This window comes from Ursus arctos, unplaced genomic scaffold (assembly GCF_023065955.2).
Source record: "Ursus arctos isolate Adak ecotype North America unplaced genomic scaffold, UrsArc2.0 scaffold_14, whole genome shotgun sequence".
Lineage (NCBI taxonomy): Eukaryota > Metazoa > Chordata > Mammalia > Carnivora > Ursidae > Ursus > Ursus arctos.
In genome coordinates, this window is record NW_026622808.1 from 39,453,292 (window position 1) to 39,471,214 (window position 17,923).

At 38.7% G+C, this 17,923-nt stretch overlaps 1 protein-coding gene across 1 annotated transcript in view; it reads right to left on the reverse strand.

Annotated features, from left to right (window-relative positions):
- The window catches only part of DNAH12 (dynein axonemal heavy chain 12), a 199,297-nt gene that overhangs the window by 71,874 nt on the left and 109,500 nt on the right, over positions 1-17,923 (reverse strand). Inside the window, exons 41-45 of the mRNA XM_026501080.4 lie at positions 17,411-17,710; positions 16,485-16,663; positions 15,225-15,417; positions 5,359-5,520; positions 1,419-1,613 (exon numbers count right to left, since the gene is read on the reverse strand). Of these exons, the coding sequence (XP_026356865.3) occupies positions 1,419-1,613; positions 5,359-5,520; positions 15,225-15,417; positions 16,485-16,663; positions 17,411-17,710 (1,029 nt within the window). The remainder of the gene's footprint in view (positions 1-1,418; positions 1,614-5,358; positions 5,521-15,224; positions 15,418-16,484; positions 16,664-17,410; positions 17,711-17,923) is intronic.

The following is a 17,923-nucleotide window of genomic DNA, read 5'->3' on the forward strand; positions in this document are numbered from 1 at the left end:
GTGTGGATAGTTTCTGTGATTGCTTCCATAAAAAGGTGTGTATGTACTTACGCAGGTGCCTAAGTATTTTTTAATTTAACAAAGAAGGTACCATGAACTATGCTCAAGAGCATAATTACTACTACTTCGTCGTCTTAGACAGGCAGTGACGTTTTGCCTTAAGGTTAAGTGAAGTGGTGGTCTTCATCGTTTGCTGCTGGCATGACTGAAATGATCAGCCAGCTGGTCTTCCTGCCTCTTGTTTTGCCCTATTCCAAACCATCCACCATATAGCCTCCAAGTGTTTGGATTTTTTCCTCTGAAATATGTTAGCTAAATATATGTTAATGCCCCCACAGTGTCTTTGGTATAAAACCAAATTCATAGGTACATTTACAATTCCCTTAGAACTTGGCACCCACCCAAAGCTCGGGCTTAACTACTGTCATCCTCATTGTCAGTCAGCTATCCCAAACTATCTGCAGTTACACCAGTGAGCCATGCCCTCTCCGCTGTTCTACCTTTGCACATACTATGCCCTTGTGAGGGTTAACTTTATGTGTCAATTTTACTATGGGCCACGGGGTGCCCATATATCTGGTCAAACACTATGCTGGATGTTTCTATGAGATGTGCTTTTGGCTGTGTTTAGTATTTAAATCAATAGACTAAGTAAAGCAGGCTGCCCTCTCTAGTGTGAATGGTCTCATCCAATCAGTTGAAGGCCTGAATAGAACAAAAATGCTGAACACTCCTACACCCCCAGATAAAGAGGAACTCCTTCTGCCTGACTGCCTTCAGGCTGGGACATTGGTTTCTTCTTGCCTTTGGACTCAGATGGAAACATTAGCTTCCTGGTTCTTAGGCCTGCTGGACTTCAGACTGGAACTTACACCGTTAGTTTTCCTGGGTCTCCAGCTTGCTGGCTGCCGATCTCCGAACTTGTTAGCCTCCATAATCATGTGAGCCAATTACTCACAATAAATATATGTATAGATACAGGTATCAATATGGACAGATACTGACCTACATATATGTATTTTTACACGTATATACATGTAGGTCTATATATACATAACACATTCTCTTGGTTCATTAATACATTCCTCCTCTAGGTAACTAATTTATTTTCATAGTTCAGAGATTCACTCCCCCAAAAAGTATAACTTTCGCACACCAAGATCACAGCTCTTTTATATCACTGTGGCTGCTCATTTGCCAACTGCCTTTTCTATCTTCCAGTCTAGAGTGTGAGATCCTTCTGGGGAGCATGTAGGCTTATCAGTCCCTGGCACCAAGCACTATGCCCCTCATTACAGTAGGTGATCAAGAAACACGTGCTGAATGGATATTAACAGAGCTGGATTAAGATTTCAGAAAAATTCTAAAAGATTTAGTTGCCATCCCCCTGCCCCCACTGCTGCCCCCAAATTACAAACCTGGAACCAGTCAATGGTACAGCAATTGATGAGGGATGGGAACTGTCTCAAGCGATTTCTAAAGGCATCTCCAATGGGGCTAAAGGCCACTACAACGTGGAGATTATCTTTGCAGCAATTCACAAAGAAAGCAAACAGGGCCAAGGGACTGAGTTCACCGTGTTTATTGCCAGCCTGAGCTACAGGACGAACACCCTAGGGAATAACAGAAAATAAAAACCTTGTGAACAAAAATGGACAGGCTGATAATGGGATTAGCAGGTACTGGAATATTAAGAATTCTTGTTATTTGCCTTGTAAATACCCTTAAATTTCTTTAAATCAGAATTTCTTTGATACAGTTTGTACTTAGAAGACTTCTTTCAACTCTAATTCTATAATTTGAAAACAAATACCTGCTAAGAATTTAACTTATAAAGATAGTCACAAAAAGTTCACCGTGATATATGTATAGAACTATAATTCAACATTGCTCACAAGAGGAAAAAAAAACCAAGCGAAGCATCCAGTTAAAAACCATTATAAAACATCCACATGTTGTGATTGTATATAACTGTTACAGGAGGCGCATCAATGCCTGTGTTAGGGCAAGATCAGCAGGATAAAATGAGAACTGCAACAGTGTGTATTAACATGATCCTGTTAAATCAAAAAATACTCAGGCACATGTGTAAGTACATACATGCCTTTTTATGGAAGCAATCCCAGAAACTATTCATAATGGTTACTTTTGGTGAGATGGGCTTACAGGAGAGTGTGAGGGAGGCTGTCACTTTCTACTCTGCACGCTTTTCTGGGTTTATATCATTCTTTTTTTCATTTTGGACATTTTTATGCTGTTTGAATTCTCTCACTTTATTCTTACAACATTCGTATATTTTAAAAATGTGAATACGGTTGTCTGATGGTGAGATTATGCGGGCACTTTTAACTTTGTTTATCTCTATATGAGAGAGGCATCTCACGTGAGGTTGGGCATCAAGGCTCCAGAACCAAACTTGTTGAACTGAAATCCCAGCTTGCAGCTTATTACCTAGGTGACCTTGTGGCAAGTTATTTAATGTCTCTGTAACTGAATTTCCTCATCTGTAAAATGGGGGAAAGAGTACCTACATCAGAGGGTTGTTGAAGGATCAAATGAGTTATTACGTGTGAACACTTGGAACAGTTCTTGTCGCAATAGGTAAGTAACTATTAGCTTTTATATGCTACCTTTCTCCTTGTTCAGAGCACAAAAGATTTCACAGTCAATAAATCATAAATAGATTTAAGCAAGTTTTCTGATAGTAGATATATATAGACATATATATACACACAATGCTATTGCTACTACAATGAACTGATTTCTAAAAGAATTCTCTATTACAGATACATTCTGCTTTATGTGCTAGCTATATCCATGGAAAGTTATAAATGGACTCTGTATGTGCATTCTGACAGTAATTCCAGAATTATGATTATTGTGATCAGTGTCAGTCTATGAAGTTATGTTCAGGTAGTCTACCTGCATTAAGTCTGAGTTAACCCTGGGACATGCAAATAGAGAAAGGTAATATATGGTGTAACTGCAAAACAAAAGTCTGAGAAAGAGCCAGGATGGTAATGGAAGTATGGGGTTATTTACAGAGAAATAATGGTGAATGCTTCTAAGTAGATGAGCTGTCTGTGGGAGAGTACTATCCACATGCACACACATATGCTCTGGGAGCAGGACTGATTCGGGGGAGTGAGAAAATGAGTTGTTACTGAAAAAAATAATTAGACAAACGGAGTGAAATTTCACAGCAAAGGGAAAGTGGAGCCGGAAACACAAAAAAACCTGCACAAAAAAGGTTTATAGCAACTTTATTCATAATTGCTCAAACTTGGAAGCAACCAAGATATCCTCCAATAGGTGAATGGATATATTGTGATACTTCCATTCAATGGAATATCATTCAGTGATAAAAATAAATGAGCTATCAAGCCATAAAGAGATACGGAAGAACCTTAAATGCATATTGTTAACTGAAAGAAGCCAATCCAGAAAAGCTACATACTGTATGATTCCAACTATGTAACATTGCGAAAAAGCTAAAAGTATGGAGACAGTAAAAACAGCAGAGAGTGCTAGGAGTTTGGGGGAGGAAGAGAAGCATACATAAATGGAACTTGTGGCATTTTTATGTAAGGGAAACTATTCTGTATAATACTTAATGGTGAATACACATCAGTACTCCTTTGTCCAAAACCCTTAGCATGTACAACACAAAGAGTGAACTTTAATGTAAGCTGAAGAATAATGAATTATGTCAAATATGAATGAGTATTTTTTAAAGGAACTGAGAAAATATCACTGAAAGTGGTGAATAAGAAGTCACTGTTGTATTGAGAAAGACATGAAATAATTTAATTCTTCAAGGAAGGCAAATAGAACAGTGGAAGTAGTAGTCTGGAAATAGAGGTCTGAGGCTTGAACTCTATTGCTGAAGTCAGAGACATGTGCTGAGTCTGTAAGAGCCCTCTAAGCAGAGCCAAGTCCAGGCTATAGAGGCCAGATACCATGAGTGAGGAGGTTTAAACTCTTTGTCAGAAGGATGAAATAAGCAAAGCCCAGGACATGATCTCCAAAGTGCGATGTCCAGGGTAGTGCAGAGTGTAGAAAGAAAATAATAGAACTTCTTTCATATTACCTTTTCTATTTTAAAAAATCAGCATAAAGCAAAGAGAAACAGGGATGCATTTCAGCACTCCTGAGTTCTGACTACGGCTATTTCCTTGGGGACAAATTAATATGGTGCTCCTGGACTTGGGTGGAATGTGAAGGAAAGGAGTTCTTACGCCCACTGTTGGATCATACCATAAAAAAATACTGAAGCAATGGAAAAGTTTTGTAGCAAAGTGACAAGATGAAAAGATAAATAGCTAAAGTGAGCAGGAAAGCTTGACAAAGCTGAAGAAATCCCACTCCCCAAGGATGACTATTTCTTGGATGGGTGTATAGGGGATGAATTTATCCCATGAATTAGGAGAATCACCATTTTCAGCAGCTTTGCCTACACCCAGATAAAAGATATCACCCAGATAAAAGAGAGAACTTGGGATCTTTTCTTTTTTCCTTCTCCACCCCAGGCCACAAACTGGTAATGCACCATTTACTGAGGGCATTATAAGTACATGACACTTCATTCCATTTGATCTTCAGACCTCATAACAACCCAATGTAAGAGGAACTATGACGTATATATATTAGTTCCATTCCATACCAGAGAAAAGCAGGTGTTTGAACTACTAGGGTGAATCTATTTTACTACAGATGCTATCACTGGAAACTGGAATGAAGCAACCAGCTACGAGTGATATATTCTGTGGGTAATAGTAGTTATGGCAGCGAGAAAGAAGCAAATACTAGCAGAGATCTTGCATAGGAAGATATTAGAAATGGGGATAGGACAAGACATCTGAAGTAGCTGGCACTTCGCAATTGTTGTTGTTGTTGTTGTTTTTTTTTTGTCAATTAAGTCACAAAGCATGATTCTCAGATATACCAGAATTGTTAAGAGAAGTAGTTTTACTAAGCCTTTTAAAAATTTGCTAACCAGTGGTAAACCCTAACAGCTAACCAAGCAATGTTTCAAAGCTATGTTTTTTCATAAAACTGTGACCCTAAGACATGATTTAAAACATCTAATCACTCATACAACATGCTGCATAAGATCAAACAGATGATAGTGCCATCATTGTGAGAAAAAGGAATGATAAAAATTCTGTCTCATATCTATGGTAGAAGTGATTTGAAATGTACCAAAAAAAAAAAAAAGATGTAGTAAAATAATATACTTTTAAGTTTTTAATTACTAAAATCCTGTACACAAGCTATAATTGTCCTGAAAAGCAGAGAAAAAGTTGCAAGATAAGAACATTTCTGTGCTGGGAACAGCACTACCTAAAAAGGATTTACCTCCATCACTTCCTGTTTTTCATCAGCAGCAAAAATGTTAGGTACTTCTCCAGTATTGAGCACACTGTCAATATCTTCTAGAAAAGCTTCCTCTTTAATCTGAGTGTCCGTTATTAGAAAGACTGTCTTCTGGCCCCTCATGCCCACATTCCTTAATAGAACCTTAAAACAAAAATGCATTGGTAAGCAGAATGTGCTGAACATGGGCTGTTTTTGCTTTCCCTTCCTTTTCCCTTCTTTTGGTAATGACAGCTCAATTTTAGAGTGGTACCTCTCTCCACTTTTGGGGGTGCTATCATCCAGAGCCTCTATTTTTCCCATCCCCTGAGTGGGAGACCCCAACTGGTCAGAGTTCCCCAAGCCCTTACACATAGTCTTTGATTCAGGAGGGCATGGTTTTAAGAGGGCCCAATCACAGTCTTACTTCAGGGACTGAGATGGACTTGAAAACAGAGAGAATCTCTGTCACTCTGAGATAAAGCATATAAAGGCTAGTAATCTAGAATCTATAAAGGCCACCTGTGTTGCCTCATGGAAGGAGTCTGCTGGAGAAGGAACCAAATGGAGAAGAGCAGAGCCAGGAGACAGCAAGAGTAATTACTGAGGGCTTAATCTGAGCTCCTAAATTCAGCCACGTCAAAGCCCTATCTACCTCTGGACCATGTAAGCCAAGAACTTCATATTTTGCTTAAATTAGTTTGAGCTGTATTTTGTGTTGTCAACTGCAACCAAAGATTCCCAATCAATATAAAGATATGGACTCAGTGGCATGGTGGAGCAGGCTTGTTTAGGATGTTAGAACTAATTGTTAAAATTTCAGAACTTGTAAGCAGATTTTTAAACAGCATTAAAAATTAAATTTTATGAACTTATAATTAAATAAATTATATTAACAACAAGGGGAACAAATCTCATCACTTCCTATTACACTTACTATTATCTATCTTATGGAAATTATTTAAATCTATTGTATACAGTAAAATACCATGTAATGGTGCTCAAACACATAACTCTTCCTAACTCTGTTTTCAGTGACATCATCCATGGCAGGAGTTTGAATAATCCGTAGTGGGAGTTTTTACACCACAGAAATTGGCAAATGCTACTCAGCAGAGGGTCTCCTGAACCCCCTGGGGATTTGGTTAAACATTTGTCAGCATTCCACTAGATATATTTCAAGTGAAAACACATTACTACTCTGCAAATGATTTTTAAAATAAATTGTCTCTACTTCTAAATTATATCTTTTAAGTAAATCATATCATTTAAATAAATGTTGAATTTTAATGTTATATAAAACTGCTTTTTCCCATTAAAGCCATCTTCCAAAATACAGGTTGTTGTGTTCCTAGAAATACTTTTCTATTACTAAAACTAGTTTTCAAAGAAGTATTATATCTAATCATGTCAGCTTTATTTTTATAGTATCTTTTTAATAATTATTATATATAAATAAATAGAAAGATACAATAAAAACTTTAACTTATTGGCATAAGCACTGTTACACTTAAAAGTCATATTCAAACACACAATGTGTGAAACTATTTCCAAACAGGAAAAAAGGAAATATTTCCAAAATACTAGTTATATGCCAAGAATCTTACATACATTGTATAACTTAATCCTAACAACCTATGAAATAGGTGTTATTATCCAAGTTTTACAAAATAAAGAAACTAGGGAGTGACCATCAGTCAGATGACAGACTGGGAAGCTCCAGGTCCTCATTGTCCCACAAAGACAACAAATTAGCAATGTACAGACCAAAATACCTTTACAGAACTCTAGAAACTAGTTAAGGGGTACAGCACCTCCATAAATGCATAAAAAAGAGAAGGAACAATGCAAAGGGGGTAAGGAAATTCACTGCATTTTTCTCACCCTAGCCCCTTTCCTCCTAGCATAGCGCAACACAATCAGGAAAGCACTATCAATTCCGGCTTTTCCCCTCACACAGAAGGAACAGAGTGAACTGCTTTCAACATTCTGGCTTGTCTAGGGGCTGCCTGAGGGACTCAAACCTGTCTCACCTGACTCAGGGTACTGACGGGAACAGGGCTTAGTTCTGATATGAGGTTGGAGGCCACTGAAAACCAAGGCAAGTGCCCTGGCTCAGTGCAGCATCAGAAACCCTGAAGTTCCACAGGAAGATGCCGGGGGAGCAAGAGGTTAGGAGCAGAGGACTATAACAAAGGCCAAAACCAACAGATCATGAGAAGAAACAGGAAATTAAGGTAGCCAAAATCACCTGTATATATCAGAATATGTAAAAGCTCATGCACAACCCAGAGGAAGATGCAACCCCCCAAAAGTTCTCCGAAGTCTCAGAACTTCTAGCGTGGCGACTGGTGAAGATTCCTCCCTGCATGAGCCAGTCCATAGAGACAGGGAGAGGTGATTTATCAAGTGCTCAAAACTCAAAAGATCACAAGACATACAAGGAAACACGGAAACACAGCCCAATCAAAAAACCAAAATAAACCCTAAAACAAAACAAAACAACAACAAACAAGATCTAAGAACTGCATAACAAGAAATTCAAAAGATCTTTTAAAGGTGCTCAATAAGCTAATACAGAATGCAGACAGACAACTAAAGGAAATCCGGAAAATAATGCATGGACAAAATGGGAATATCAACGGAAATATGAACTGTTTAAAAATAACAAAAGACTTATGGGATATCATTAAGTGGGCTAATATACATATTATGGGAGTGTCGAAAGGCAAAAAGGGGTGGGGGGAGGCAGAGAACTTATTTAAAGAAATAATGTCCCAAAACTTCTTAAATCTGAGGATAAAAATGAGGATAGAAATAGAAATTCAGGGAGCGGGGAAATATGGCAGAGGAGTAGGAGACCCTATTTCAACCGGTCCCCTGAATCGAGCTGGATATCTACCAGACCATCCTGAACACCCACGAAATCAGCCTGAGATGTAAGAAGATACATCTGGATCTCTACAAACAGAACATCTCTGGCGCTTGTTCTCGAGGTATGAAGTGGGGAGCCGAGAGTCTGCGCACAGATATCGGAAGATACACGGAAGGGGGAGGGCCGCACTTGCAGACCAGTAGCCACCGGGAAACCAGACTGAAACCTGGAGCTCGGGAGTGCTCGCTTAAACTGGGGCTGCTGCCCATTTTAGAAGCACAAAGGACAGAAGCGTGTTGGCCCTGGGAACGAGGACTGGGAGAGCAGCTGTGGGGCGCACATCCTGGGACACTGCAGGGTTTTTAGCAGCACCGACAGAGATGGAGTTAGAGTGGCCAAGAGAGCTCAGTGGAGAGCAGACTGTGATCTCTGTTCTGAGACAGAGGTTTGGATACAGTCACTGCTGCTCTGACTCTCAGAAGAGACACACAAAGTTGCCAGGGAAACCCGCCAGAGAACAAAAGCCTGGAAAAACCGGTTCTTGCTCAGCCCACCCCCACAGGGGGGCAGGGCAACTCTGCCCAAACAGGGTTGCCTGAGTATCAGCACGGCAGGCCCCTCCCCCAGAAGGCAGGCTGAAAGAACAACAAGCCCACATCTCTAAGGTCCCTATAAAATAGGTGCATCTTGCTTGGGTCCTGGTCACTAATTTGGACTCTGTACATCCCTCATCAGAATGACAGAACCACACCTCATCAGTATGACAAAGAGGAGCAACCCTCAACAAAGGAAAGAAACAGAGACTGTGGCCTCTGCCACAGAACTAATGGATATGGATATAACCAAGATGTCAGAAATGGATTTCAGAGTAACAATGGTCAAGATGATGTGTAGGCTTGAGAAAAATATTAATGAAAATATAGAATCTCTAAGGGCTGAAATGAGAACGAATCTGGCGGAAATTAAAAATCCTATGAATGAAATGCAGTCTAAACTGGATGCTCTGACTGCCAGGGTAAATGAGGCAGAAGAACGAATTAGTGAGTTAGAGGATGAGATGATAGAAAAGAAGGAAAAAGAGGTAACATGGGAGAAAAGACTCCAATTTCAAGAAAAAAATCTACAGGAAATTACTGATTGAATGAAACGTTTCAATGTCAGAATTATTGGGATCCCTGAGGGGGTGGAGAAAGAGAGAGGTCTAGAAGAGATATTTGAGCAAATTGTAGCTGAGAACTTCCCTAATCTGGGGAAGGAAACAAGCATTCATGTCCAAGAGGAAGAGAGGTCCCCTCCCAAAATCAATGAGAACAGACCAACACTACGACATATAATAGTACAATTTGCAACTCTTAGATCCAAGGAAACAATTTTGAAAGCGGCGAGGGGGAAGAGATTCCTTATGTACAAGGCAGGAACATCAGAATAACATCAGACCTATCTACAGAGACCTGGCAAGCCAGAAAGGGCTGGCAAGACATTCAGAGCACTAAGTGAGGAGAACATGCAGCCAAGGATCCTGTATCCAGCAAGGCTGTCATTCAGAATGGATGGAGAGACAAGGAGCTTCCAAAACCTGCAGAAACGGAAAGAATATGTGACCGCCAAGCCAGACCTATGAGAAATATTAAGGGGGAGGGTTCTATAAAAGTAGAAAGACCCCAAGAGGGATACAGAACAGAAATTTACAGAGATAATCTATAGAAACAAGGACTTCACAGGTAACACAACCACATTAAAATCATATCTCTCAATAATCACTCTCAATGTGAATGGTCTTAATGTTCCCGTAAAACAACACAGGGTTGCAGACTGGATAAAAAGACATGACCCATCCATGTGTTGTCTACAAGAGACTCACTTTGAACCTAAAGATACATCCAGACTGAAAGTGAAGGGATGGAGAACCATTTTTCGTGCCAACAGACCTCAAAAGAAAGCTGGGGTAGCAATTCTCATATCAGACAAATTAGATCTTAACTAAAGACTGTAGTTAAAGATACAGAATGACACTACATTATTTTTAAAGGGTGTATCCAACAAGAGGACTTAACAATTATAAATATCTATGCCCCCAACAGGGGAGCAGCCAACTACATAAGCCAACTGTTAACCAAAATAAAGAGACATATAGATAATAATATGTTAATGGTAGGGGACCTCAACACTCTACTCTCAGCAACAGACAGATCATCTAAGCAGAAAATCAACAAAGAAACAAGAGCTTTGAATGACACACTGGACCAGATGGACCTCATAGATATATACAGAACATTCTGCCCTAAAACAACAGAATATCCATTCTTTTTGAACGCACATGGAACCTTCTCCAGAATAGACCATAAACTGGGTCACAAAACAGGTCTCAACCAATACTGAAAGACTGAGATTATTCCCTGCATATTCTCAGACCACAATGCTTTGAAACTGGAACTCAATCACAAGGAAAAATTTGGAAGAAATTCAAACACTTGGAAACTAAGGACCATTCTGCTTAAGAATGTTTCGGTAAACATGGAAATTAAAGAAAGACTTAAACAATTTATGGAAACCAATGAGAACGAAAACACATCAGTCCAAAACCTACGGAACACTGCAAAGGCAGTCCTAAGGGGGAAATACATAGCCATCCAAGCCTCACTCAAAAGAACAGAAAAATCTAAAATGCAGTCCTTATACTCACACCTTAAACAGCTGGAGATGGAACAAAAGAACAGGCCTAAACCACACATGAAAAGACAACTAAGATTAGAGTAGAAATCAATGAATTAGAAACCAGAAATACAGTAGAGCAGATCAACAAAACTAGAAGCTGGCTCTTTGAAAAAATTAATAAGATCAATAAGCCACTGGCCAGACTTATTCGAAAGAATAAAGGACCCAAATTAATAAGATTAAGAATGAAAGGGGAGAGACCACAACTAACACCAAGGAAATAGAAACAATCATTAGAAACTATTGTCAACAACTATATGCCAATAAATTAAGCAACCTGGAAGAAATGGATGGCTTCCTGGAAACCTATAAACTACCAAGACTGAAACAGGAAGAAATTGACAATCTAAATAGACCAATAACCAGTGACAAGAATGAAACAGTGATCAAAAACCTCCCCAAAAACAAGAGTCCAGGGCCTGATGGATTCCCTGGGGAATTCTACCAAACATTCAAAGAAAAAATAGTACCTATTCTCTTGAAGCTGTTCCAAAAAATAGAAACAGAAGGAAAACTTCCAAACTCATTCTATGAGGCCAGCCTTACCTTGATCCCAAAACCAGGCAAAGACCCCATCAAAAAGGAGACTTATAGACTGATATCCCTGATGAATATGGATGCCAAAATTCTCAACAAGATCCTATCTAATAGGATCCAACAGTACATTAAAAAGATTATCCATCAAGACCAAGTGGGATTCATCCCTGGGATGCAAGGTGGTTCAACATTCGCAAATCAATCATTGTGATAGAAAACATTAATAAGAGAAGAGACAAGAATCATATGGTCCTCTCAATTGATGCAGAAAAAGCATTTGACAAAATACAGCATCCTTCCCTGATTAAAACCCTTCAGAGTGTAGGGATAGAGGGTATATTCCTTAATTTCATAAAAACCATCTATGAAAAGCCTACAGTGAATATCATTCTCCATGGGGAAAAGTTGAGAGCCTTTCACTTAAGATCAGGAACACGACAAGGATGCCCACTCTCGCCATTATTGTTCAACATAGTACTAGAAGTCACAGCAACAGCAATCAGACAACAAAAGAGAATAAAAGGTATTCAAATTTACAAAGAAGTCAAACTCTCTTTCTTCACAAATGACATGATACTTTATATGGAAAACCCAAAGGACTCCACCCCCAAATTACTAGAACTCATTCAACAATTCAGTAACACGGCAGGATACAAAATCAATGCACAGAATCAGTTGCATTTCTATACACTAACAATGAGACTAAAGAAAGAGAAATTAGGGAATTGATTCCATTTACAATAGCACCAAAAACCATAAGATATCTCAGAATAAACTTAACCAGAGAGGTAAAGGATCTATACTCTAGAAACTACAGAACACTGATGAAAGACATTGAAGAAGAAACAAAAAGATGGAAAAACATTCCATGCTCATGGATTGGAAGAATAAACATAGTTAAAATGTCTATGTTACCCAGAGCAATCTACACTTTCAACGTCATCCTGATCAAAATATCAATGACATTTTCAAAGTGCTGGAACAAACAATCCTAAAATTTGTGTGGAATCAGAAAAAAACCTGAATCACCAAGGAAATGTTGAAAAAGAAAACAAAGCTGGGGGCATCCTGTTGCCTGATTTCAAGCTATACTACAAAGCTGTGATCACCAAGACAGCATAGTACTGGCACAAAAAACAGACACATCGATCAATGGAACAGAATACAGATTCCAGAAATGGACCCTCAACTCTATGGTCAACTAATCTTTGACAAAGCAGGAAAAAACATCCAATGGAAAAAAGACATCCTCTTCAATAAATGGTGCTGGGAAAATTGGACAGCTATATACAGAAGCATGAAACTTGACCACTCTCTCACACCATACACAAAGATAAACTCCAAATGGATGAAAGACCTTGATGCGAGACAGGAATCCATCAAAATTGTAAAGGAGAACATAGGTTGTAACCTCTTTGACATCAGCCACAGCAACTTCTTTCATGACACGCTTCCAAAGGCAAGGGAAACAAAAGCAAAAATGAACTTTTGGAACTTCATCAAGATAAAAAGCTTCTGCACAGCCAAGGAAACAATCAAAAAAACAAAGAGGTAACCCATGGAATGGAAGAAGATATTTGCAAATGACACTACAGATAAAAGGCTGGTATCCAAGACCTATAAAGAACTTCTCAAACTCAATACCCAAGAAACAAATAAATCAAAAAATGGGCAGAAGATATGAACAATTTTCCAAGGAAGACACACAAATGGCTAACAAACACATGAAAAAATGTTCAACATCATTAGCCATCAGGAAAATTCAAATCAAAACCACATTGAGATAGCACCTTACGCCAGTTAGAATGGCAAAAATTGACAAGGCAGGGGCACCTGGGTGGCTCAGTCGTTAAGCATCTGCCTTTGGCTCAGAGCGTGATCCTGGCGTTCTGGGATTGAGCCCCGCATCAGGCTCCTCTGCTGGGAGCCTGCTTCTCCCTCTCCCACTCCCCCTGCTTGTGTTCCCTCTCTCACTGGCTGTCTCTCTATGTCAAATAAATAAATAAAATCTTTAAAAAAAAATGACAAGGCAAGAAACAACAAATGTTGGAGTGATGTGGAGAAAGGGGAACGCTCTTACACTGTTGGTGGGAATGCAAGTTGGTATAGCCACTTTGGAAAACGGTGTGGATGTTCCTTAAAAAAATTAAAAATAGAGCTACCCCATGACCCAGCAATTGCACTACTGGGTATTTACCCCAAAGATACAGACGTAGTGAAGAGAAGGGTCATATGCACCCCAATGTTCACAGCAGCATTGTCCACAATAGCCAAACTGTGGAAGGAGCTGAGATGCCCTTCAACAGACTAATGGATAAAGAAGATTTGGTTCATATATACAATGGAATATTACTCAGCCATCAGAAAGAGCGATTACCCAACATTTGCAGCAACATGGATGGGACTGGAGGAGATTATGCTACGTGAAATAAGTCAAGCAGAGAAAGACAATTATATGGTTTCACTCATTTGTGGAACATAAGAAACAGCAGGAAGATCAGTAGGAGAAAGAAGGGAAGAATGAAGGGAGGGAGTAAATAGAAGGGGGAATGAACCATGAGAGACTATGGACTCTGGGAAACAAACTGAGGGCTTCAGAGGGGAGGGGGGTGGGGGACTGGGATAGGCCGGTGATGGGTATTAAGGAGGACATGTATTGCATGGAGCACTGGGTGTTATACGCAAATAATGAGTCATGGAACACTACATCAAAAATAAGGATATACTGGGTTACCTGGGTGGCATGGTGGTTAAGCGTCTGCCTTCGGCTTAGGGCGTGATCCCGGCATTCTGGGATCGAGCCCCACATCAGGCTCCTCCGCTGTGAGCCTGCTTCTCCCTCTCCCACTCCCCCTGCTTGTGTTCCCTCTCTCGCTGGCTGTCTCTATCTCTGTCGAATAAATAAATAAAATCTTTAAAAAAAAAATAAGGATATACTGTATGGTGACTAACATAACATAATAAAAAATTATTATAAAAAAAATAAATCTATTAGTTCATGTGGCAGTTAATGAACCAAAAATTGTCCTCTAAAATGAGAGCAGAAAAAGAAACATTGTAAATTTTCCTTCTATGTCTATGTAAACCTCTTTGGTACCAGCTTGCATCCTACCATTTCCACCTGCGAGCAGCCTGTACTCCATGCTAACTTTTAGGATGTAGAAATTTAGTATGTGAGGTGAGTACAAGTGAAAAAATCCAGTAATCTCTCTTTTTCATTTTGGATCATCTTCCTTCTGGGTCCTGCAGAACCCTAGGCATGTGAGGATGAAGCTCCTGGCATGCACTCCACTATTCCATTGGTTACTGGGAAAGCAACATGGCTCCAAGAAGCTATTAAAATTGGCCAACACGAACATCATCGTCATCACCAAGGCTCATATGAAACAGTCTGCTGGAAAACATCCATTTGTCTGAAATAAGACCTCTCTGAACTGAAATAAAGATAGAATTAGCAGCACCAGTGGACAAGACAAATTATAAATCCTGCCCTGCTGTACCTTCCTTTCCTTGACTTCAGTTTCCTCATCAGTAAGATAGAGACAACCAACCCTGTCACACTGAACAGTTTATCTACAGAAAGAGATCATGTATGTAAAGCACTTGGTGCTCAGCACGCACAGTATCTGCTCTGTGGATACCAGTCAGCATCACCAATGTATTCAGCACACAGCTGTACAGGTGGGCTCTCTCTTCACAGCACTGGTATTATTTTAGACACTAGGTTTCTTCATAATTTTACCTTCAGATCCTCTCTCCACTCATTCATACCATAGCTTTTAGAAATTTCTGGTTGGAAAATCTGCATTTTTGCCATGGATGTAGCCAGACGAGTTAAAGACTGACGACCACTGCCTCCAAGTCCAACAAGCAAAGCATTTCCACCGGACTGCTTTAGAATTCGACATATTCGTGATAAATGTTCCAATACATACCTATGAAATACCAATATCATAATACTTGAATATATGAATGTAAATATTTATATGTAACTATTATTTTATATTCTTGGAAAGATGGACTTTGCTTTCCCATATGTTTTCCCAATTTTAAAGAGGTAATCACCAAAAAGTGTGGTTTTTTAAAAGAAATTACAATTGGATCATTTGATGCAAAGGAAAACTACAGTACAAATTCAGGAAGTGTAATATACAAATTATAGAAATAAAATGAAATTTTAACTACTTATACTGGAAGTATTTTACTTCTTTTATTAAAAACATACCTTCAATCTTTTAATACTAGGAGTTCTATGTGAGAAACAGAAAATCAGTTCTCTACAAAATTAACAAATTCAGTCAAGACACCCAGTCTCACTAGTAATTAGGGAAATTAAAATTGGAGCCAAAGTGAGATACCATTCCACTCTTCTTTAGACTGGCAAAACTTACCAAGCCTGGCAATCCTAAGTGTTGACAAGGGTGAGGGACAATGGGAACGCTTAAGTAATCATTTTTGAAGACACTTCAGCCAAACTTAGTAAAGTAGGAGGTGCTTACATACCATGACACAATAATGCTACTTCTAGGAATATAGCCTAGAGAAATTCTAACACGTGTACCCAAAGAGACATGAATATTCAAATCTTTTTTTTATAATTGCAAAAACTAGAAGTCACCTAAAAGTCTGTTTCAGAAAATGACTACATTGTATTGGTAGCAAAAGCTCATTTTTTGTGACTCTCACAAAAAATAGGGAATAAACTTGAAGAATACATGCAAAATAAGACTCTGCATATATGTTTTGGAACACACATGTGTAGTAAAGTCCAAAGAAGCACATGAGTTTCTTTTTACTCCTGAGGGTATGATGGGGATGCAGTCAGAGAGGGTTGGCTACACAAGGGACTTCAAATAAATTGCTAATATTTTATGTCTTAAGTTGGGTGATCAGCACAGGGTTATTCACCATATTTTTCTTTATACCTTTTGGTACATTTTAAATATTTCACAGAAAAATTTTACAAATAGCAATTTGTACCATCAATACCAAATATAGGTACCTAAAAATGACAAGATTCATTCTTGTTTTGTGAGTTTGATTATACTCATCTAAGCATTGGTCCACAATGTCACTAAAATGATGAATATTTGGAATTTCAACATAAACTCTGTCATCTCCTTCAAGGTCAGGATTCATATAATCGCCAAACATGAGATTTCTCAAGTTCTCCTCAGTTATCTATAGAATGGAAATCAACAAGTTACAAAATTTACAGTTTATAAAATAAATTTAAGGAAATGTTATATAAAATTTTGCTTTGTCCATGTTATGGGATGATGATCAATTAAATAATTCTTTTAAACATGAAGATAGTAAATAATATACTTGTAAAATTAATGCCGGAGATTATATTACATCCTCCAAAAATAAAAAGAACAGAAATTTTTTTGTCATATAAATTTTTACCCCCAGAGCCTGGAAAAGTCATTCTGAGTGAGTAGTTACTAAGGGATGGTCACCGTGTTAAGCACTTTTCATTCATTTTATCATTTAATCCCTGTCATATAAGGTTTTATTCTCTCTTGTTTTAAAGATTTTATTTATTTGACAGAGAGAGAGAGAGCGCACGAGAGAGCAAGCCGGGGGCGGGATGGGGGGAGGGAAAGAGACAAGCGATCCCTGCACTGAGCCCGGAGCCTGACGTGGAGCTCGATCTCATGATCGGAGATCATGACCTGAACCAAAATCAAGAGTCAGTTGCTCAATGACTGAGCTTCCTACAAGCCCCACGGTTTTATTCTTTAAATAACTTCTGCATTACCTATATAATTCCTCTGAAGACAAATCTTCTTAAAATAAATACCTACCAATGAGGAAAGTTAAAAAAATATGATTGTTAAAAGCAACAGTATCTTTTAAAGAAAAGTTGACCGTAACAATCCAGGCTATTGTACTGTTTTGTTTAGAATCACTAAATATCCTCACCGGTGTGTTTTCCTTCCTCAAATGTGAAAAGATGCCATCAAATGATTCTTTAAAATGGTCCTTTATAACAGCTTTGATTAAGTTGAACAGCCAGTATCGATCATTATCGTTAATGAGGCGGTCGTAAAACACGCGGAGAACCTCATGTACGAAGAGGCGGATCATGGTGTGCCTGCTCTCCACAGCATCCTTTCCAATGAGTAAGCAGCCCTGGATGACACGTGAAAAATCCCGCAAGTTGAAAGTGTAATGAGATTTCGTGGGTGTGGGCAAAAGATTTTCCATGGATCGTTTATAGATCTGAATACGAAAAAAAGCAACAAAGCAAAAATAAAATGATTATAATAAGCAAAGTCATGTAACAAATAGTATATGCTATAAAATATTTATCTAATCAGATTATGTTGGTTTGGAAAGTTGTATAGTACCAAGTCTAGCATGACATTTAGCTTTTTATTTTGGTTTATCACAGGCATTATGAAGTGGAGGGAACTTAAAATTATCAGATTCCAT